The sequence below is a fragment of the Dendroctonus ponderosae genome, unplaced genomic scaffold (genome assembly GCF_020466585.1).
Source record: "Dendroctonus ponderosae isolate FM_Combo_2020 unplaced genomic scaffold, Dpon_F_20191213v2 Dpon_F_20191213_93, whole genome shotgun sequence".
Lineage (NCBI taxonomy): Eukaryota > Metazoa > Arthropoda > Insecta > Coleoptera > Curculionidae > Dendroctonus > Dendroctonus ponderosae.
In genome coordinates this window covers 24,534-48,619 of record NW_026019149.1, presented here as the reverse complement: position 1 = coordinate 48,619, position 24,086 = coordinate 24,534, and the positions used below count along the sequence as shown (strand labels likewise).

Below are 24,086 nucleotides of genomic sequence, written 5' to 3'. Positions count from 1 at the left end.
TTTTCCTCAGCAGTTTATGATTGGGTAGCATTGCTGATAGCTGCTAGCGGGTTGATAAGAAAGTTTAAAAAGCTCCACTTTAACTTGCAATCCCTATTAAAATGTACACACAGCACAGATTGCCCGTTAATAGGAAGTGTTTGACGATTTAAAAAGGAAATTTGCATACTTACAAATCGAAAACCAAATAGTGGAAGTTTTCTTCTTGTATGCTGTCGTGCAGCCTCACTGAAAAGAAAGAAACCACAGTTAGTACACTTGAACGTACTAGACGTTAAACATGCAATAAAAAAGTTTTGGACTTTCCTAAATTATGTGCAGATTATTTACACTGGTTGCTCTCACTAACGCTTCACTAGTGTAAAATTCTATCAACCTGTTCCAAAAGCAAAAGCGTTTGTTTGATTCGTTCTAGTAACCAAAATGAACATGAAGAAAATTATAAACGAAGCTATTTTGAAGTGTCCCATGAATTACACTAATTTAAAATTTGCAAATTAAATATTGATAGTCTCTTAAATATATTTTAAACGCGAAGACTTTTTGCAGAAAATGGCGCTATATTATTTACTTCCAACAGGTTTCGTAAGAACTCACGCTGAATAGGACACGATATTCATTAATAATATTCCAAATCAAATTTATTCCTGGGTTTCAGTCATTTATTGTCTCTTTTTATTAATCAAAATACGTTTCGGTGTATTTACAACGCTACACATAAAAACTGATGATGGTGGAAAAGTACACCGAAACGTGTTTTGATTAATAAATAGAGACAATAAATGACTGAAACCCAGGAATAAATTTGATTTGGAATTGAAACACAATCAGGAAAGTATATACAATGATTAATAATATTGTATTAGAGGAATACTCAACATCCAACCACCAACTCACTTTTTTACTTTACCTACTGTTTTAATCCAAAAAGAAAACTTTCGTTTAAGAATTGCGTGCTTTATTAAATAGGTATCCACAAGAGCTTTTAGCTTCTGATATTCAGAACTGTTTCAATGTGTGCCCTGTGTAAATCGGGCTTTTTGTATTGAATTAAAGATAACTGAATAGGAGCTTCAGATCGACTTGCGAGATCGACTTGTTGAGAAAATGCGAGTGAAAAGATCATGGCGATCGATCGGATCATCACTCCTCTTCCATTCGCCCAGGAGGATTTTGTAATCGCGGTTACAATAATTTAATCTGGCGCTACCGATGCATGTTATCAAGATTGTACATGTTTCACGTTTAAAATGAAACAGTAATGCAGTGGATGACTGAACATAAAAAGATAGATTGGTCTAAAAGAAAGAAAATGTCTTTCTATAATCATGTTCTTAGAGGCAAAAGTTATGAGACTCTATGGTCTATGGTTAGGAATTTAATGATAGGACAGTTTCTTAAGACATCACATATTTATCCAGATACTTTACGATACTTTCTCGTGCCTGAAGCCATCATAGGAAGAAAAATATTCTCATCAGATATGGAAGCTAGAAAAATATTTGGAGTATGATAAGTATCCTTAAATAGGAATAACATGAGGAAAATTCGAGCAACTAGGATATTGGAATATCCTCAAAACGCGAGAAAGTTGAATCCATTCTCAGGTGTTAAAAACAAACCACAAATATATGACATACACTAGGGCAGGGCAAGCAGTCACTAAGTAACTTTTCAGAATGACTGAGATGAGAAAAATACGAAAAATTGCTAAGAAGACGCTCATACAAAGTAAGATGGATGAGAACTAGAAGAAATGGGGAGATCGTGCCAATTATGGTACTCATCCTTTGCCACCAAAGCACTAATAGTTCTTCTGGACGACGATGTCAGCGCTGGTGTGACTGGGAACTCAAACTTTAGGCTGCCTTGCAAAAAAATACATACAATACGTGTCCATAAAATAAAAAGATGTGGAAAAAATAAGCTCCTGAAAACTGAGGATCAACTCCAATAAACTGACTGCGCAATAAATTCAACGATAAATTCATCCCAGAAAGAAAACAGAGCTTGAAACAGCCTTGGCATTTTCCACATAATGAAAGGACTTAATACTATTAATATTGGATTTGAAAACGTATTTATTAAGGCCCTAGATGTATTAAAGTTCAAGCAACCAAATTAATTAAAAATAGCTGCAATTCCTTTAGCAAAGCTGAAGAAACTAAAAGGCTACATTATCTTTGTGCTGTTACGTAGATTCCAGTCTTATTGCTGCGCCTCGTTTTAATTAAAACTTATTTTTAGCTCCTTTATTATCTTCCTACGAGAATTTCAACCATCGAAGGAAAAGAAATAACTTTCTGATGCCGCTCTCTAAATGTCCCCAGAGTGTACCCGAAACTGATTTACTTGAATACGTCAGTGGAAAGTTTCGTCGAAGTAGGCGTATCTTACAGCTACTCTTATTTGAAAGCATTAAAGGAACCGTCTAGAAATCCGCAAAAACTTCCGTCCTTCCACAAATGTACTCAGCGGAACTTATACGGCATCTAACTAAGTCAAATATTCTTTAAGTTCCATGGAATATTCTAATTTTACTTTTATGGAAGCGGGACAAAGCATAGGACACCAATTATATTTTCCTTATCCTAAAAGCTTTCCTACGCTCATAAAATCCGGTTCTCTTCTTCCGTTGCTTTAATAACATATAAAGGGGATCGGCCTGGTCAATAAAAAGTCAAATTTCAACTAAATGGAAGGTAGCACACGTGTTCCTTATCGAATGACGCTGCCTTTCACAAATTGCTGCGAAAACACCTATATGGAAACCTCCTTGGAATAAAAAAGAACCGAATGACAAAAAAGAGAACGTTCAATAAGAGGGAAATAAAATTGACAGCCTTGGCTCCAGACATGATTGATATATGGGGAAATAAAACGTACAATGGTATAATTTAATATACTTATTGAAAGAAATTCTTGAGCTCAAGCCAAAAGGCCAAAAAGACCTCTGGTGTTGGACTTTGATCGATCGAAAAGAAATAAACTAAGAAGAAAACATTGTGTGTTTCTATCACAAACGAGGCAGTTGATGTTTATCTGGATGAAAATCTGAACTTTTTTATGCGTTTAGGTTGGTAGCGGCTAATGACTAGCTTATGACTTCCTGAAAAATAACCTTACGCCTCCAATCAGTTCTTAAATAAATGTAAAATTATAAGTATTTTGTAACCAACCTATTAGCACTGCCATAAACCTTCTACTTCTAAAACAAACGAAACTGAAGACTTATAAATCTTGAATATGATATAAATAGAAAGGATCGATTTTCGTCGAAAGTTAGCAGAGAATCCTCTTTTGTCTCTATTACGGTTTAATTGGAGGGCTTTGAACTCGTTGACCCACAGTGAGCTCGTTACGTGAAACCGCAAAATAAGATTTCGGGGTCGAAGAATCCATCGGTTAACAGCGTTCAGCTTTTAGAAGAGCCCCCGAGATTAATAGAAAATATTCCCCATTGCCGCATTAAAGATGGTGTAACGGTGCCCTCAGCTTTATAGCTGGCAGATGGTTTTTTTTGTTCAGGGTGATAAAACAAATGGGCTGAGTTAATGTCACTATTATGCAAGAGCACACATATTTTAGCGCAAGAACTCATTTGGCTTAAATAGGTAAATTATAGTGAGGCGGTGTTGTGTGGAAAACTCTTTTTAAAGGCGACTACGTTATATCGTCTACAATTAATGTACCGGGAATTTTATTAAATATGGCCATAATGTGGCCATGTGGTTCTTTGCCGCAAAGTAGTCTGCTTTTCAAAATTGTCACATTTTCTTCTATTTAATTCTTGTTCCTAGTTTATTTATCTCTTGACCGGGATAATAATGCGAACATTTATTGATAGAGAGTCATTTAAGTAAATTATTTTATTCAGTCGAGTACGAAAGTCTTTCTTAAAAATTATTGGAAAAACAACCCTGCAAGAACTAAAGCTATTTTGATTTGATTTATAGTTCTTAATAATACGACGTAATTATAATAGAGTCAAAAAGTAGTTTCTACAGAGGAGTACGTGTTTATTATTTAAAAGTTTCTCGCAAATTTGCCAAGAGAAGTAATAGTTGACAAATCTGTGATCTGAGATCTAAACACTCTTCCAGACAAATTGTGATGAATTGTTAATTCAGGTGATAAATCGCATAGAAGCCAATAAATCACAAGTATTTATATCATTACTTTGGGAGTTCTATTAAAAACAATAATTTTAAACATCGAATTGCTCTTAACCAACCTCTAAAGGTAATATCATGAAAATAAGGTCATTTGGAGGTGCGATCGTACATGGATGCCCGACTTTTGGTTTCGCTTTTAGTGAATATCTAAGTATCATGTAAAAAATACATTTCTTTATATTTTTTCTCTACTCCTTAGAGCAAAACAGGGAGATATGACGCATGTTTTGGAAAACGTTGCAAACATCTACATTTTTAAGAATGAACGTGATTTTAAAATCATAAATATAGAGTTTAAGGGCATTAAGCTTTTCTTGCAAAACATCAACAGCATTATAAACTCAAACGTTTTTACTAAAATAAAAAACAAAATTTTGTCCCCAAAAATGTGCCCGTGTCATGAAGGCACTATTTACAACATTTAATACACTGAAGCGATTCCACTGTCGTCGTGGTATTCTCGAACCGCCGAAAACATGATTCTTCTTGGACTCTCACATTAAGTCGGAATTTTTTTTATAGTTTAAGCTAAACAACCCTAGTCATCTTTTTATTTTGATTAAATCGATTAAATAGACCCATAGATTGTGCTAGATTATGTAAAGTTTTTGAACGTATGTACCTAACGTGGGCAAAGTGTACAAATTTTCCGAATTATCAGACTGTTTTCACCTACCCCAGATCTGAGATACCGAAAATGGAAAACATCATTTGAAATATTAATTATCTTTCACAGGAATTATATGCCGTAAGTATAAGAATTAAATGACTTCGTGATTCTTTCAGACATTTTAAATTTTAAGTCGGGACTTAAGAACTGACTGAAAGTAATAACGAGTATTTAAAGACTGGAAAGTATTTTGGATTCCATATAAAAGAAAAAATATCAATATCAGAGCTAATTATGTTTGGAACTACTTTCATTGAAACAAATGTACGTAAAAAATCTTTAATAAATGAAGTGCCCCAAACTATTTTACATTATCAAAAATCGAATTATTACAAAAAATACAAATAATAATTAGATGGACGTGCAGGTAGTAAAACTAACCAATTTATATCGAGAAATAACTGCAACCAGCTTAAAAACATCAGTAGAAAAAAATGTATTTTTTCTTATGCATCTCGGATTCCTTCTTTCTAAAAAGGCATTGCATATAAAACAAAATGTCTACATCCACTTTGAATCATATATTAGCGACATCTAAATTATTCTGTGAGTATTTAAATTATTCTTGAAGTATTTGAAATAGTTTAGTACTTTCATTGCAATATTCAAATATTTGTAATAGATTTATTGAGATTTAAAGTATCAAAAACCAAATCTTTGTTGGGAGTACCTGACGAAGCAAGTAGGAATTCTAAAAGGCAAATCTACTTCAAATACAAAGAAATTAAAATACATTTTCAAGTACTTTGTTTGAAGTACTTCCCTCTGCTCCCAGCTTTCAGAGAAATGTTGCAATAGTTCGGATCATTTAAATATTTTACAATTGGCGAGTTTCATTTTTGCAAAAAGACTCCGTCCAATTACGCATGATGTTTGAATTGTTGACCGCAAATTAAAAAAATGTTGACCGCAATATTATTGTATGCAAAATATAAAATCCTACGAAAAACACGCGCAGCAACAAGTCTCTTCTAATTGGAGTTTAGTTAAACTTAACTGCAATTTGTGGAAGTGCACTGCCATTATTTTCTTGAACATTGCCGTTATAATTTAAGTGCATACGACACCCATTTCCTTATTAGCTGAAAACGTTGTTTATCGGTATTATGTGGTTATACGGTTTGGTGTTATGTCGCCTACTGCTTCCATCAGCAGTACTAAATCACCCTTAGTTAGGGCGTAATATGTATAGAGCGATTATTATTAAAACTGCAACTTAAGATCTCTTCAGTTTTATAGCTTTTTGTTGGCTGCTTTTTCTCTATAAGTAGCTGAGTTCCAAACGAAGTAAAGCCGTATCACAGAACGTAATTTGTAAATGAGATCCGATCAGGTAAGCGAATCGATCAATTCGTCAAACATGATCTGGATGGCTTAACAGCGTTACAGCTCGTCAAGTGGCTGATATTTCCGCATGAGACGGCGACTATGAAATATTGGCACCAACCTGAAACCAGGCATGTTTTATCGGCAAAAAAACAGGAACATTTTTGAATTTAGCTGAAACTGGCAGGGCGAAGCATACAAACTGTGATAAGCCGGGACAGGATGATGTTTGATCATAGCGAACACGCTTTAATACTGACAAGGGGATAGCTGGTCATGTAAATTTGTCGATAAGGGTATTTTGCATTACCGTTTCACACGGGACGGTTTAGTTTGTCGTTCGTGTTGAAGCAATTATGTAGCGTGTCAGCACAGCAATAATGCCAAATTTTCTGCAATGTCTCGGTCCTCGGGGCTTGATTGCTTCCAAACATTTTTCTAAAATTGAACAAAAGCAGCTTATACTTTTCCGTTAATAGATTTCCAATCAACCACATCGGAAAGTGTAATCCAATCTACGACCTGCTGTTTAAACGGAATCTAAAAATATTCGTTATTTAACTTTGCCTTCTGATTACCACCATATCAATTACCTAATTGCCTTTTACACAATTTATCGACATACGACATCAGTTTCTAACATGTCATTGGTTTTATTATTATCGTCGGCCTTATCTGTATACAAGCAGACATGAACGTGTTTCCGGCATATTAGCCGGGAAACTATTATCGTAATCCTTAAATATTCAAATTTCTTATGCTTCGTGGCAACATTTTCACTTGTTCTAGCTGCAGACGTTTAGAAGGTAAAGCATTTTGGACAAAATTGATAATTCAAGTTGTATGTGGAAGATGTAACGATCCCATTTTTCATTATGAAGAAATTATTGGTTTTATAATGAGCAATTTTGTTGCTTAGGAAATTAATTTATATTAGTTCATTAGTGTCCAGTCACGAAGTCTGTTATTTGAAACGATCCGTCTAATAAGTAATTAATTTCTTTAAGTAATCAGTCATGTACGAGTAATATTTCAACTGCCCGTATATTATGATTATTGACTAACTATTTTTTTCGTATTTCAATATTCATGTAGCTTAACTTTATGATGAACATATTATTACATTGAATTAATTTGATTTTGCTTTAAAGCCATGCGATTAATGGTTGTTAATAATTTTATTAAAGGGCAATTAAAATAAATTATATATTTTAACAGTTTCAGCCATCATCCATCCGGCATTGGATTGTATTTACGACTACTTACCTTATTCAACACTAAAATGCGTACTTTTACGAAAGCATTTGACGAGAGCTTCCTCAAAACTTCAGCACTTGTAAACTTATTTAAATAATACAAATTAATAATAAAATAAATTAAGCTCAAACTAACAATGCGGTATTTTCAGCGTCTATAAATGAAATAAATTGTGTACTAATCTGATTAACATGTTAGCAACTGTTTAAAATCAATATTTTTATGGGTTTTCTACATGTGTCTATACGAAGTTCTTGTTTCAATATACATGGTAATTCACAACCTTATGGACACAGAGCAGGGGCGTGTAGAGGACCTCAAAACAAATCGAGTTTTCATTTAAGTTTTTTTTCCCAGTGCCATCGTTAACAAGATACAGGGTGATAAAGTTAAAAAAAAATTGGGTATTTTCTTTTTAACTCCTACAGTTATCAGATATTTTGCTCAAATTTTTTACGTGGGCTAATGTTTAGACCCTTTACCCGTAGCTAAGGCGAGTGGTTGTGAAAATCTACAGGGTGTTCTTTTTTCAAGACGCATAACCCACTTCACCCACCCGAACTTTTATGTGGTGTGCCACTGACTTCGACCGAACACATTTTTGCATTTGCTGTTTACTTTAAGAATTTGCTGATCTCTTGCAGTTTTTTCGTATCTCTCTTCGTTTTCGAGGTATTTGCGTACAAATATAAGTCCATGTAGAGTTTCTGGGTGATTTTCTATGAATTTTTTAAATAATTGTTTTTGTGTCTCTTTGTTAACATTTTTCGGTGAGTTTCTTCTGTTCTCTGGTTCCCAAAGCTTCAATTGCCGCTTGATGTATTGCTTCTTTTAAATGCTAGTAAAAGTTGTTTGTGCTTTTATATTCAATATTCAAGAGTTGTTTGTCTAACCTTTGCTGATACAGCTTTCTAATACCATTTTCAAGTCCCTCTATGTAATACAATTTCTTGTAGCTTCTATTGTAGCCTCAATTTGTTTTCTTGGGTTGGTTGTTTTGAAGTCTGGTCCCAGGCTTTAACGATAATGTTATTTTTGCACATAGCAAGTGGTGGTCTGAGCCACAGTCTACACCTCTTCTTACTCTTACGTCTTACACTTGCAGTTGAATTTTTTGGCATGTTATAAGGCAATCTATTATTGATTTTAACTATCTTTTTGTCTGAATACTCGTCTATAATATGACGATAATAAGAAATGATATGAGTAGTATGGAATAGCAATTTTATCCTACAATAGCTTAACCTTTCTATGCCAGTCTCTCTCACATTGTACTAAAACAACTTCCTCTTATTGATCAGCTCAATTTATTAAGGTCTAGTCAACAGTGCTAGTTGATTAAAAAAGAAAATATATTCCAATAAAAATCTGCAAAGCATTTTTACATTATTGTTCTGAAATCTTATACGCTTTCTTAAATGCGTGTGCGAATTTATTGGAAATATTTTAAAATTGTTTGATTGCCGACTGCATACGTGTGCGTATCCGCTTGAATATTAACATAATTATTTTTGATCTTGTTCTATATCTGGAAGTAATCACTGTTTGAAATTGATTGGAATTCAGTCGTTGATTTGTTTCTGCATAGTGTTTTCAGTTATTGGCAAATTTGTTATATATGAAAATACCCTTGAACAGAAATATATATAATAACGAGTTTACTTATTCACCGAAGATGAGCATCGGCCACAAATTAGCAACCTCTAAGAATGTATTTTCTTACTTAACGAAAAAACTTCTATGACTAAAGTGGCAAGAAAAAAGGGTCAGCTTTTAATCACAAGGATTTAACATAGAACTCTTGTTCATGTTACTGATGTAGAAAAGCGTATTAATATAAAAATATAAAATATCTGTGCTAATAACTTCTAAATGACTTACTGCCTACTTGTATATGTAGCTGGTCTGATAAAGAGTGATGCAGTTTTTATTTTGAAAAACAAATATAAATAACAAAAATGCTTGCAATGCTTTTCTGACGCATAGTTCAGGATTCTCGCCACGAATGGAAAAATAAATTTTTCTTACTACTTAGCGTATCTAAGGATTCTAGCAAAATGAAGCGATAAAAAACCAAAATTAGAAGATAGAAGATAACTGGAGACAAAAGTCGAATACAGAAGAGCGAAAGACACAAAAATATGTTTCTTCATCCGTTTGCCATATACTATGAAAACCTAAGAGTCCTGTGTTAAAACACACACAAAACACAGTTAATTCTTGAACTTGTTGAGGCTAATTTATAATTTCCGAACAGTTTCGTTGACTGTATCAGCGATCTAATATTTGCCTAAATCATATATTTAAACATTTCTGTGGACATTCTTAGATCACCAGGTGATTTTCGCACCAAATTCCATCCAGCTTACGCCCTACCATTAATAAAAGCACTTTCAATCATCTTAATTCGAGCTTGTAACTTTGACTATTTGTAGAAGACACGTTACTTGATGATTATACAAAACAGCCACAAGGTCTAACTGAATAATTAAAGTAGATTACGTTACTTCTACGCTAAAATGCTCTTACATTTACGTTTTAAAAGCCTGCGTTCATTATCGTTGTCTTTAGCTTTATTACTATTTCGACATTTACATGACTTTGTAGAATTCCGCATGCTTCATCAAATAATCTTCATTAGACCGTAATTAATTTACATTATGACCGTTGCAGGTGTTTGAAGAACAAAATATTTAAAGCTCCCGTCAAACATCTAACACCAAGAAAACCATTAAGTAAACCCAAAGAAAAATAATATTTTCACGTATTTTAAAATATTGATCTTCAAAAATAGTTTCATTTTGTGTTCTAGCCTAATTAGCTCAATGGTACAAAAAATTGAAACTGTGAAATCTGCATTCAGAAATTCTTGAAATTAAGCCCGATGAAGGATTATGAAGGAATCGAGGGCTACTGTTTCAAGAAAGTTGTGCCTTTGAATGTCGTTATAAAAAAGTGTTATCAAACTAATTAATATTTTAATAAATAAAATTTTTATCGGGTGCTAATGTTTATCGAATATTCATTACATCATATGTATATCGTATCGTATCTTGACCCATATACTTAAAAAAATATTTACATACATATTAGGTCGACCATGTCCATAGGCTACACGTAGAAACATACATAAATAATAAAGTGCCATTACTTGGTCTAAATTCGTTTCTTTGAGTATCGCCAAGTTAAAATGGAAACTGAATATATTTAAAGAAAATTCCGGCGGGGAACGCGTATTAAATTGGAATAATGGAATAGAGTATGCGAACGGAAATTTATAGAATAACATTAACGAAAAAAGCGCGTACACGTCTTTGCTTCGGGCGCTAAAATTAATCCTGCCGAGGGTTCTCATTTCCCCAGCAAAATTGTACTTAATGAAGAAATTTCGCTGGGTTCTCGTAGCACAAATACATTTTTATTTGATAGGCAACACACCAAAATTTCAAATTAAACTTGAAAATACGGTTCACGTTTATTTCTTCCATTCTTTTTGCTAGGCTCTTTCGTACTACAGATACTGTCTAATTGCAATTTTGAATCGCCGGAAAGTCTGCTTTTGGATTTCGGCCGTTTCCAGCCATTCTAATCGCCATAACGGACGTGTCTCCAACTTTTTAATCCCCTTTTGCCCGTATGCTGTACACTTTTTATGCGGTCCTATCTTTTATTTAAAGTCGCGAACGTGAAAAACTGGCTGATTCTTTCCGAGGCGAGAAAAGGGCTCAAATTTCTCCCTCGAGGCTAATGTTGATAAATAAAACAGTGTGTTGCGTGTTTAATGGTGCTCTGGGTTTTCATTAAAGGAAAGCAGTTTGAAATAACAGCATTAACAATGGGACTTGGCCAGGCTTTTAATTGGACTTAAGCTAACAAGTTTCCAATTGGGGAAATTAATTATAAGCAACTTTCTGCTAAGGTGAAAAGTTGGGTAGCTTATTTTGAAAATATGAAAGAAGTACAGGAAAAAAGCATTGAGGATGAGGATTGTAAATTAGAGCTTCTATAAAAATATACCGGGTGTCCGTAAGCATGATCAAAAGGATAGTGTGATTCTTTGGCTTTCTTTGGCTCAAAAGAAGACGAGCTGACCTAACTCTTATTTTTATATTTATTGAGAAAAAATGTCTTGCTTCTTTGCTATTGATGTCAAAGTTATTAAAAAAGCAAAATGCTTTTTTGAAATATCGGGAGAATGAGGCAATTTATTTTAATGAAACTTGCTGTGAATTTAACCGAGTTCATCCGAGCCTTAGTACAAAAACTACCAAAACTTTTTATTTAGTTGCTGGAATCAACTCATTTATTTGAGTCGATGCACTAATTCTCATTTCATATTTTTGTGTTCTTTGAAAAATTTTGTGGAATTTATCGTTTTTGGGCAACAAATTATTGTTTATTCTTACTAATTAACTATTTTAAACATTCATTATTTTTTTGCATAAATAAAACTTAAGCTAAGCTTTTTGTAATATCGGAGTGCTTAGATTAATTTTAATAAAAACTTGCTCTGTTGCTTTCTTTGTGGGAGCCATAGTTTGTTGAATGAAGATTGCGTTTTTTTTTAAACGAAAACGCTCCAAAAGGATGACTGGGCGAAGACTTTGATCGCATCACTGGGTTAAGTATCAAACGCACACCAAGACACTAAAAAATTATCATTTCAATAAGTATGAACGTGGAAGCTTCTTCAAAATATTTGAGCCTTACGTGGGTACAAATTCACAAAAAGTTTCATTAAAATCCATCAAATCATTCTCCCCAGATTTCAAAAACATCATTTTTTACCAGAGGAGCCAGACATTTTTCCTTTACAAAAGTCAGAACGTCGTTTTTTGAGTCAACGAACGTCGCAGCAGCCCTTTTGATGATGTGCTTACGGACCACACTGTATTCAGAAATTAGATAAATTGATAGTGTAACTGTACTAACTATTTTTTTGTATATAACTATACTAATTATTTGTGAAATAAATGAAATTCATTTTGAAAACTTATCAAGCTTTTGTTCGCTATGAATATAAATTGGAAATACATCATGAACTTTTTTTCGGTTATCAAGTTATTAATTAAGATAAGTTAACTATATATAGTTAAAAATTCAATAATACAATATTGTAAATATTGAATTGATTGCGTTCCTGAAGATTRTCGTCAGTTTCTATTATATATATTTTTTTGATTATATTTACAATTTMKCCAACAGGTACGTTAGAGAATAAACTAGTTCGTTRTTGTTCAAGTTCAAAACTTCCCAATAATACATTGAAATACCCAACAAAATGGTTTTGAAAAAATGAATCCGCCYCAACAATGGCATGTTTCCTTCKAATGCGCGCAAATTTCTYTCTAACTAGGTACTAATTTCTCCCACTAGTATGAATTTGAAAACACTAYTGTCACTMTCTTCAAAAGYAGACTCTGTGSTTGGGAGAGAATTTTCAAATAATGCAAGGAATCATAAACGTGGGTTTGAGGAATAGGATCATGTGGATCAAAAAAACCTAATATTTCTTTACTCTCGTGGAAAAAATAAATTCGAAGCGTTTCGCAAGCACTTTTCCAGAAAATTTCCACTGAAAGGATTTCAAGCAAATTATCTCTGAAGATGAAAGCTACTCGAGCTTGTGAAACGTGACCAAAATAAATAAATAAAAGCGCGAAGAAATCACCAAACTTGCGGTTGGATGGGAATTTCTCACTAGACTTTTTCCACATTTCCCTATTCTTCAAGCCCATGCTTATGATCCCTTTGCCTTATTGGAAACGTTTGGTTCCATATTGATTATGTATTTTAATTAGACAAAACACTAATAAACTATACTAATTACACTTGAAGACAGACCTGAAAAACTAATAGAAACTTGTGCGAAAGTTTACACTGAAATAATTTCAAGCAAATTGTCTCTCAAGAAGAAATCTACTCGTACTTGTGAACCGTTTCGAAAATATTAAAAAGTGCGCAGAACTCACCAGTCGGAAGAAGGAAGAAATTATAGGGATTTCTTACTAGCTTTTTTTCCGACGTTTGCCAATTTTTGCCTATTCTTCCAGCTCACCTTTATGATCCAGTGTATTATTGGAWACTTTAAATTTACATTTATGTTTTCTAATTAGACAAAACACTCATAACCTGTTTTAGTTATAGACGCGTGGGCAAGCCATCGTAGAGGTGATTTTCGCGAAAGTTTAGACTGAAATAACTTGAAGATGCAAGCTACTCGTGCTTAACTTMAACTTTATGAAAATATTCTTTCTATTGCACGTCCGCTTCAAARAGCGAAAAACTTGYCAGTAGGAAGAAATTATGAKAATTTTTYACATGACTTTTTCCGACAAAATCTCGTATTCTTCAAKCCCACGCTTATATTGCTTCAGTATTCTAATCAGACAAAGCGCTAATAAACTGTACTAATTATGGACGAGTCGCTTGCATCCTTATGATGAGATGATTTGCGCGAAAGTTTACTTGAAATTATTTCAAGCATAGCACCTCTGAAGTAAGCCATTTGGGCTTGCGAAACATCAGGAAGACATTCTATTTCACATTCTCTTTTCTGCCATTTAGTTACCACTTATAATTTTAAGCCTAAACACCGAACATCCATTATCAATTTGAGACCATATAAAATTCAGACTTATGCACTTGGACTGTTTTTTCTGCGAAAATCATCTGGTTACATCTTATATTGTGCCGTTCGACAACAGTTCTGACCATCCACCAAGTAGGGGCAAGCCAACTAAGCCATCAAAATCGATAAAGATCCCATAATTAAGCCGCGAATCAAAGTTTCTCTTAATTCAAGAAAATGTCGCGGTTAATTATGGAAAGTGTCACTGTTCGGGGAGTTTATATAGAACAGGATTAATTCGAATCAGAGCGTTGCACGAATCCCTCATAAGGATCGACTCGACGCTCGTTTAATAAGCCACCAGGATCCGAGTAGTAGGAAGGGGTCTGAAGTCAATCTATTCAAGAGCCATTCCTTTGTTATTAATCACTTTGTCATGGAAATGATTGCGTCAGTCACTTTGGAACATAATTTAATCGTGTATGATAAATCGGATTACAAGACTGAAGTCATTTGCAGGTAGGTAATGTATGAACAATAGACGGCTCAAAATGTTCGGAAAGTAACAGTTTTCAAGGCAATCGTCTAGTAACTTACTCAAATATTTGTTTATTGAGGGGATGTCATCATAAACATGTTACAAGCGCTAAGGTCGAATGCAAACTAGTTAAACAAGTTTCTAGCAACCGTTCTACCAAGCGAAACCTCGCAGAACTAATTGAGACGAACAAACCTTCAAAAGCCGCAACTTGATGCCGGAAGCTGTCGCAAGTTTCAGTTTCCAACAGCGGTTATGAAATATTTGGATTTTCCAGTGTTTATATACAGGGTGGTCCCAATTTCGGAATTATTTATAAGGCGCTAATAAAGCTCACTCGGAAAGCACATTCATTGTCTATAGAATGTGGCACATAAGAAAGAAAATTTTCAAGTTTTTCAAAACTCAACAAGTTTTTAAACTTTTTATCTGAAGAAAACACATTGACGTGCGGCTGTGTTGATAAGTTATATGAATAAACTGACCACGAATGAACACTAAAATTCAATAAAACATCTCTAGGTGCTTTGCAAATATTCAATAATCTGTCTTGCTGGGTCACAGCTGGACTTTCCAGGTGAAATTACACCTCTAATGCATATAGCCATGATAGTGCATATCCTAGGACATTCTGCAATGCTCAAACGGATAGATCAGTTACATTACTATTTATTTTTTTATTATTTACACATGGGAATTAGGCAAAAAACTAATTATTCAGTGCTAAAATTGCGTCCCAGTAAAATTAAAAATGGTTTAGAAATATGGAATAAAGAAATGGAAATGGAGATGGAACTTACAAGGTGCTGACAATAAAATACAGGCATTCATCCAGTATACAGGGTGGTTCAAAATTGGAGTCATTCCTTTTAAGGGGTAATAGGGGCTCATTTGGAGAGCACGAAAAAAATATAGAATTTTTTTTCGATAATTTCTAAAAGATATTATCAGTTGAAAATCGAATTTCCACTTTTTTATTAAGCATAATTTTAAAATTGTCCCATGTTTAATTGACAATAATTTGTGAAACTGTGACTTACTTTGAAGCTCCTTTCACGATTTTGCGGATATGCGATTTGTTCTGAGGAAATGCCACAATAAGATAGCAGAAGCTGTAAAAACTCACGGCAACAAAAGGGCGAGAGACATTGGAGATTGGATCTGGAAGATAGTGGACGACAATAGATGTTCGGGTTCCAGACACAGTAGAACAAGTATTGGATATAATTGCAGGGCTACATTCCTACCACGTATGTAAGATACGCACAGTACAAGGACACATTAAACCAAAGGCTTAGTGAACACCGGTACAAATTGAGTAGGTGTTGATTCTCCGAATACGATAAGCTGCTCGAGAAGAGAGAGTAATAATAAGGTGATTAGACAGGCACTAACTAGTTTGGTGTTAAAGACTCAAATGTATGTTTTTTGTAAAGATATCAATTCGAGGTTATGAGGACAATAATTGACATTTCGAAAAAGTACGTTCCGACATTCAACGAATCGCGTTGAATTTACCGTTTATCCTTGTTTGTGTGTATTTTATTGTCACTTTCAGTATAATTCCATGGTTACCGGAGTTTTTGGATAATTACGAAGCATCAGGTCTTTACGTAATGTTAGTAAGGCAGATTACCTTGAAAAACGCTGTTGCCGTCTTTCTGATATAGTTTTTTGCGAATATCACTCCAGTCCAACTCCAGGTTTTAATAACAATGATTTTTTTAAGTATTTTTCTGTACTCCTAAAACACCGCCAGACAAGACCTCCATAGGAATGCCGCCAATTTTGAATCACCCTGTATATTTCATCTCAAGGACTTACGAAACAACAGGTATTTTCGAAAGCTTGTAAAGAAAGACGCTCTTCATTTTGTACAAGAACGTAGGCAAACTTTTCTGAATTGATAAAATTTGACCAGGAATAACTTTTGAAAATTCATGAATGGCGCTAACAATTTTCAAACAAATCTGTTCTTATTTAAAGGGTTTTCAGTTTCTAACTGTTGTGAAATAAGTTTTTCCTAATCCTAATTTTCAGCTAATCAAAATTAGTTAAGTATTAGGTAGTTTTTGTGACTGCTTCAAATAAATACTCTTTCGCAACTTAATCGACCAAAAAGGTCCCACCGACCCCTTGGATATGGATCGCTATGAAAGCGTCCCTGAAAATACTCTCAACTAAATTTAACCAGCCTTCTATCCCGGATCCCATCTTTGTGGAGGACCCGTTTAAGCGAGTATGAAATTATCGTGGTTTGCATAAATATACTACTTCAACTTGATTTCACCGAAAAATATGCAAATTTGGGCGCAAAAAAACGTGACGAAGCAAGAGTTTTACTCGAAAACACGACTAAGCGATTTTATAAGTGTACTTAGTCCTGATGCGACTACAATGATAATATGCCAGAAAGGCGACTCATTGATAAACGCAACTAACTACAGGTAACAAAAGTTTCATGGGCACAATGACATCAGAAATTATGTTTAAAATTAGAAAAATGCATGCATGTTTCGAGTCAGGGACGAACTTTGATGATTCAAATCGTTGTAATAGCAATATTTGTAAATCTTCGCAGAAGATTTCTAATTTTTTTTCTGATTAGTTACCTTGTTAGTAAAAGTGCACCCGGCTGCTAATGATTGTGAAATGAACGAACCAATATTTGAATAAAGTGAAAGTATAAAAAGCAAATAACGTAAGTTACATAGTCCCATTACATAGTCCCAAATGTTCACCACTTTTAAATTAGTAAAAATCCATCAATTATTACTAATTCACAAGTCACGTGATTCAATTATCCAGACCCTTAAAACAATGCTTTTAGCGAAAATTGTTGTTTCTAAAATATGAATTTTTATTCACGTTCAATATACTAAAGTGAAATAAAAAATGTACTTCGTTGAAATCTCTCTTAATCGTATTTATTCGGGCTCGTGTTCGAAAATTCCAAACTTCAAAAAAAGTTAAATAAACTGGATAAGCAGTAACTTAAAACTTTTGCCGTTTATAGAACAAACTTGAGTTTCAAATCCGTGAACATCCTTCACAGGTTTGCAATGGATTGTCTAACGGTGAACTTTTCCACAAACGTATAAATTTGTCTTATAATAAATCATTAATAAACTGAAAACAAGGTGACGTTCTGGGGCATTTGAAAGCACCTGAAAACTAATACAAATCAGGTTTAATATTTCCACAAATCTGCAATACTTCGAACTTCTAACCAAACTTGAAATTTTTGACCGCTGTAAAAATTACCGAAAAGAGAAACTCTTGAAATCCCAAAACAGGCAAAATTTCAATCTGATTGCTCAGTTTCCAATTACGAACCTAGAAGTAAACATCATTTTTGAAAACTGCCTTAAAGGAGTCGGAACTCATAAGCAACGATTTTAATATCCACAACGTTACAGCAAGGGAAACCTCCTGAAAATGTTATTCAAATAAAAAATGTGGATTTTCAGAGGTGAGTCGAAAATTGAAGAAACAAGTGCTGAAACCAACGAATATGCTGATCAAGTTTAACGTAGTCTTTGTTTGCAAATGACGGATGCCCTAGAACGAATACTGGCTGTAGTATTGCAAATCAAAATTTAAATAAGAAGTGCACTTTTTCCCAGAAACTTCGAAACCGAAAAAGTTGAATAGTGAATGCGTGCAGGATATTAATAAATAATGAATTAAAATGGCTACAAAGAAGAATTAGAAACAATCCAAACATGTAAAACTTTATTCGTTCTTATATTTAAAAATTTGTAACATGCTACCAATACGTCTAAAAGGGTTTAATTTCATTCGTCTAAATAATACCGGAAGCATTTTTTTGTTACAAGAGGCTTATGAACTTCCAATTATAAGATATAGTTGTTAAAAATCACATGCTCAATTTACGGTACATTTATTTCTGCTCTTATAACATAGAAATAGAGTAAAATTCGCCTGACACCTTTAATATATAATCGTATAGTTCGTCCCTGACTATTTACCAGTAAAAATATGGAACATGAATTTACGCACAACACTTAAGAAAATACAAACAAATACGGAATATAATATAAAAATATAGTAAAACTGGAAAGAACTATTACCTAAATGCTTGAGCACCTCGGGATTGCTAACTATTTACAATGAAAACAAAAGTACGTTAAAATACATTCATATGCACATAGATGATCGGTTAGTGGTTGGGTGGCATTTGTACTGATTAAAAATTTAACATCATTTCTAATAGATCTCTATGAGGATTTTAAATTATTATATTATATAAATTTGTAATCAGTTTAGTGATGTTACGATGTTATGTAAGTACGAAAGGACGTGATTTCACTTGCAGTCTTAGGTGTAAAGCAGAACGAGTGATCAATGAATGAAGAGAGAAAGTATTAACATTGTCCGTATCATGATATGGAAGCCATTCAAAAATGAAGACGTATATCGTATGTAATAATATTATATCAGTATTGTTTAATACATACCTATATTAGGATGTTGCAGCTTTCTACAAATTCGAGCTTCTCTTTCTAATTTTTGGAAATCTGCAACACGAAAAAAACATCATATTATTATCTAGCAGGAAATTATTCTCAAGATTTTATCATCTAACTTTGCATAATAGGTCCTAATAATAGATAAAAAATATTGCTAAACCGACTAAAAAACAACGTTGATACCGTAAAACAATGCTCCAGCGAATTATTAATAGTGCTTCGCTTCTTTCAATTTACCTCCCTATTCTTCTTCCAACTTCTATGTTAAAACCCTTATTTCGACAATTTTCATTTATTTATATTTAGCAAAAATATTATTAAAATATTTGCAGATATAACAGCAGCTACAAGATATAGAATAAAAAGGCCGTTTTCGAGTTTTCGCAATCTATAAACGAGATATTATTTACAAACTGCAGTATAAATTTACATTTGCAGAACAAAAAATCTCCAATTGATTCTTGTGATCTATCAGTTTTTTTCCGATTTCCTTCTCACACGATGGTTCGGCATGAATCTTAAATGTCCTGACAAAAAGCCAGTTCACCCGAACCCTGAATAATGATTTTCTGATGGAACTGGTACACAACTGCGGGATTCCTAAACGATATCTGATTATCACATTAAGAGTCATTTTGTTTGTTTTCTATAACGGGTTTATACTCTTAAACTTCGTACATTTAGTCGTTAAACTTGGCGGTTCATTACTTATAATATTGAGAATATTAAGCGGCAGGGCTGAGCCGCAGGAAAGCGCCTTTCGCATTTTCCTTATATTCGCCGCTTTTGAATTCCACCTTTTAAAAGCCGCCTATTCAGGTTTTGTTGGCAAAGGATTCCCAATTTGGAACTTCAAATTACTCATAACATTTCAGGGAATTTTCCAGTTTAAGAAGTCGTAACTCAACGATAAGATCGATTCACATTAATATGGTCGTTTCCCTGAACATATTTGTTTCTTCGATCGCTGCAGTGGCATTCATCTTCATAAATATACAGGTGGTCGGTTTTTTCAAGTAATAAATACCGTCTCAGACCAGTTCGGGATGTCCAAGTACAGAACGTGCTTAAAACAGCCGGTTCTGAAGAAAAACGTCATTAGAGTGTTTACGATTCGACCAATAAGGCGGTCCATTAGTATAATCGGGCTGCTTGCTGTATGTCTTGAATAAGTGCGTTCCTCAACCGTGTACAATATGGGTATTTGATGCAAAAAAGTTCTAGTCGAACATAAAATAAATGTCGCGTGGAGTCGTGAAGCCATGTGGAAACTATTACGGCAAAGTTGAGAGAGAGATGTAGAGCAGAGAAGGTAACATTTTCTTTCAGTGGATGTCGAAAGGCAAGTAAATCGAATCCTAACTTGTAGTTGAATGTATATGTGTATATATTACTATTGTTTTACTGTTGCCTTATGTGAAATCAGTAACTTTACAATTGTGTATGCATACTTTACTCGATTGGATTCGTTTATAACGGGGATGGAAGTGAGCATTTCTTGTGGAGATACTAATTTTAATTTTGCAGTAAAAATCATACAAAACCCCTGCCTAGTCTTGAACCTAAAATTACCATTGCAAATGATCTCGAGAATAAATTGTTGTCGAACAGTTCCAAAAGTGACCTTAAGCTGTACTGATACAGTTAAGCAAAAAAATCGACCTCACAAAAATCAAAAATTATTAAAAGATGAAAATTTTGATAATTGTAAATGTTCTCACATCAGAAGAGACATAAAATTATTTTAATATGTTGAAATGTTTGAATTCATATAAATTCAAACAATCATTGCCATATTTATTCCTTAATTTAACCATTAGTCTGAGTTATTTATTCTTTTAGACTTAAATATCGATATACGAACAATAAAATAGTGAAAGAGCTTTTGATCGAGTGCGAGCGTTGATTAGAGAGAAAATTTAGTCTTACAAAAATGTCCCAAGACAATATTTCCGACAGATGTAAAAAAATAAACATGAAGCTTTCTTGTATAAATTCAGTTCATATTATCTACTTTGCATATTCTAAAACCAAATTTAAAAAAAATTGATGCGACTATTTTAAACAACAATTTTATTATATGAAAAAATAAGTAATTAGCTCATATCTTCCCAAGAAGAGAAATTACCTGATATATTTCCCTATATAGAATATTTCCTTCTATAGAAACTTCACATTTTTTAAGTATACCGATACACGTAACAAAAATTGGCTTAATTTCAGGTAGAGAAGAAACTTACATGATAAATATTATTCCAGCTATAAATAAAAATAATTTTATCAAACTAAAACCAAACTAGTTCAAAAGGCAATTTGTTGCTAGAAATAGCATTAATCACACAGGAACATAATAAATCAAATTATTTCTTGCTAACAAAGGTTTTAATGGATTCTATTACCTATAGACAAAAAACTAATGCATTTCTATATTCGGAAAAATAAAAAATGCACAGCTCGATTTTGACAATCTCGTAAAATTTAAAAATGAAATTTACTAAACAGATCTAGGAAGATTCAAGTTAACACCGTATTACATAAGTATTTTCACCGAATTTGGAAACTATATCAAAAAACCACATCTTTGGATATTATACTAAGTAGAATATAGTCGCCCCACATTAACATTTACATAATTATTTCACATTTGTGATTTAAAAAGTTGAAATAGTAATGGGAGATAGATTTGCGGTCGCATATTAAAATGCCTACTCATTTTATGCGTTACGGTGGAACAGAACTACAAATCTAAACACAATTTTATTGAGATTACAAAAATATGGAAGCTTTAAATGTTAGCAATAAAAACAAAGTCAGGAATGTTTTTAATACGGTTTAAAATGCTTGACTTTTTAAATTATTTAAAAAAATCATTGGCTTTAATTGACAATGACATTGGCATAATGAATTCGTCTTTTTTGATAAAATGCAACTGAACTGTTTTCTAATAAATTAATTATTTGTAAGAACAAAATTTTTTTATGGTTTTAAGGTAATGGAAAAAGCATATATTTGAAGCTTTACCTTATGTTATTGATGAACTTTTAGTTCGCCAATTCTGTATTAAAATTTTTATATATCTTCTGTAAGAAATATTTTCTACATTTTTTTATTGCAAGTGATTTTTATAATTTTGTAACAATCGATGTCACAATTCCAACACAAGAAAACTCATATGCATTTTGGTAAAGCAAATATTCAGAATTTTTTCAAAGAAGAGTTGCAGGTGGGGTTAAAATAGTGCATTGTTGTTGGAATGTTAATATAAAAAAATAATTGCTTTCATCATATTTCATTCTTACAACTATTTCTTGCCTCAGTTATCTGATAATTTTAAAGAAATTGTGTTTATGCAGTAAATTCAATTATTCAACAGTATTTCAAGCACAAAATAAAATTTTCAAAACAAGTCTAATAAATTCGGTTCATTTATTTAAACTTAAGCCAAATATCATACAAAAACAAAGTGGAAAGAAAGAGTAGCTTAAAATTTTTCGAAATAGCAATTTTAGATACTTATTATTTTCGCAAAACTGAACCTTTCAAAATGCTGAAAAGCACATCAACTCAGTTGGAATCAATTTTATTTCATCTTTTCAGAAACAGTCCCTAGAATAATTTCAATAAAACTGAAGATATTTGCTGTTGATCTAAATAAGTTAACTTTTGCTTCTCTGGTGACTTTTTAAATTTCACAGGAAAAAAATCCATTTTATGGCATTAATGAAAAATTACGTAAAATACACTCAAAAGGGCAAAATGAGTTAAAAAAAACTATTCTCAAAAGATGTGCAATTGTAAATGAAATAAACCTAATAGAAAATAATTTTACGAGAACTGTATTTAATACATATTTTCCAGAATATTTGGACATTTGGCGAATAGAAAAAAATTAAAAACTATGTTGTTAAAAAATATCTGCGAATGTAGAGACAAGAGCCTCTATAAAGCCCCTTGGTTTTATAAAAGTTCATAAAAATTTCTTAATTCACTACACTTTATCATCATCAAGACTGTTAAATATTAGTATTGTTGGTGATTTGGTTTATGTAGTTACATATACCTACTCTTTTAAAACACTGTGAGACTACTCATTGTCAAAAAATTAAAAAATTACTTGAGAATGTTATGAGAGCCATTGTTCAGAATGTTGCCCAGTTTGCTATAACTAATACTAAAGTCTGTTTCCAAACTCCTCCCTAACTTTCCGGAACACTACCGGGAATTGACCGACAGTCTGCTGCAATTCGCATTTTGAGATCATCAGTATCAGCAGTTTGTATTTTATAAACAATGGACCGAAGATGTCCTAAGGGTCAAGTCTAAAGGTGTTCAATCCGGTGATCTTGGAGGCCATTCAATTGGTCCCCTTCTGCCAATCGATCTATCCGCGAATATCTTATCAATGTTAGGGAGGGTTCGAAAATAAACTTTAATATTATTTACAGTAAAATGGACAACATTTTGGAAAACTTATAAGATAGTGCGTAAATAGACCTCCTGGGTTTTATTGTAGAAATGTCTCTTTCGTAAATAAAGTGATTTTTCTCGAAGTAAAATAGTCAATAAATCCGAAATCAATTGTTTAAACTAGATTTCCTTCCGTTATTCAGCGATTTTAACAGTATAGCCTACTCTTCTAGATCAAGTGGCCAGATCTGGAGAACACTTATAAGTTGGACAAGTGAAAGTTATTAGTAGATAGATTAAATCAGAGTGTCTTCGAATCTTTCGTCTGGGAGGATCGTGCAAGCGTTCCTTGTTTTAGGTAGCTATTTTTTGACGTATTTAATACGGAAAACTTTTTGAAAGGAAGAAATTCAACCAGATTAAGTGAGGATGTTTGATCAAGACAGCTTCAGAAGATTTTGTTCAATCATATGTCGGCCAACTATTTTAAAAACGAGTGCACTGAATAGTGCAATTGTTGCTACCGGAATCTGAAGGATGCTACAAATGCTCTTTTCTGCTTTATCGACGCAAAGAAAAAACTCGCGTTGTTTATACAAACTGCTTGAATTAAATGGGAATTGTTGATTGTGTTTTCCTTTATCTTCCA

The 24,086-nt window shown here is 33.1% G+C and overlaps 1 protein-coding gene across 1 annotated transcript in view; it reads right to left on the bottom strand.

Moving 5' to 3' along the window:
* Nucleotides 1-24,086, bottom strand: part of LOC125505699 (calcium/calmodulin-dependent protein kinase type II alpha chain-like) — a gene marked incomplete at its 3' end in the record, with an annotated part of 35,022 nt that overhangs the window by 5,050 nt on the left and 5,886 nt on the right. Inside the window, 2 exon segments of the mRNA XM_048670019.1 lie at nucleotides 174-228; nucleotides 19,019-19,078. Coding sequence (XP_048525976.1) covers nucleotides 174-228; nucleotides 19,019-19,078 — 115 coding nt within the window.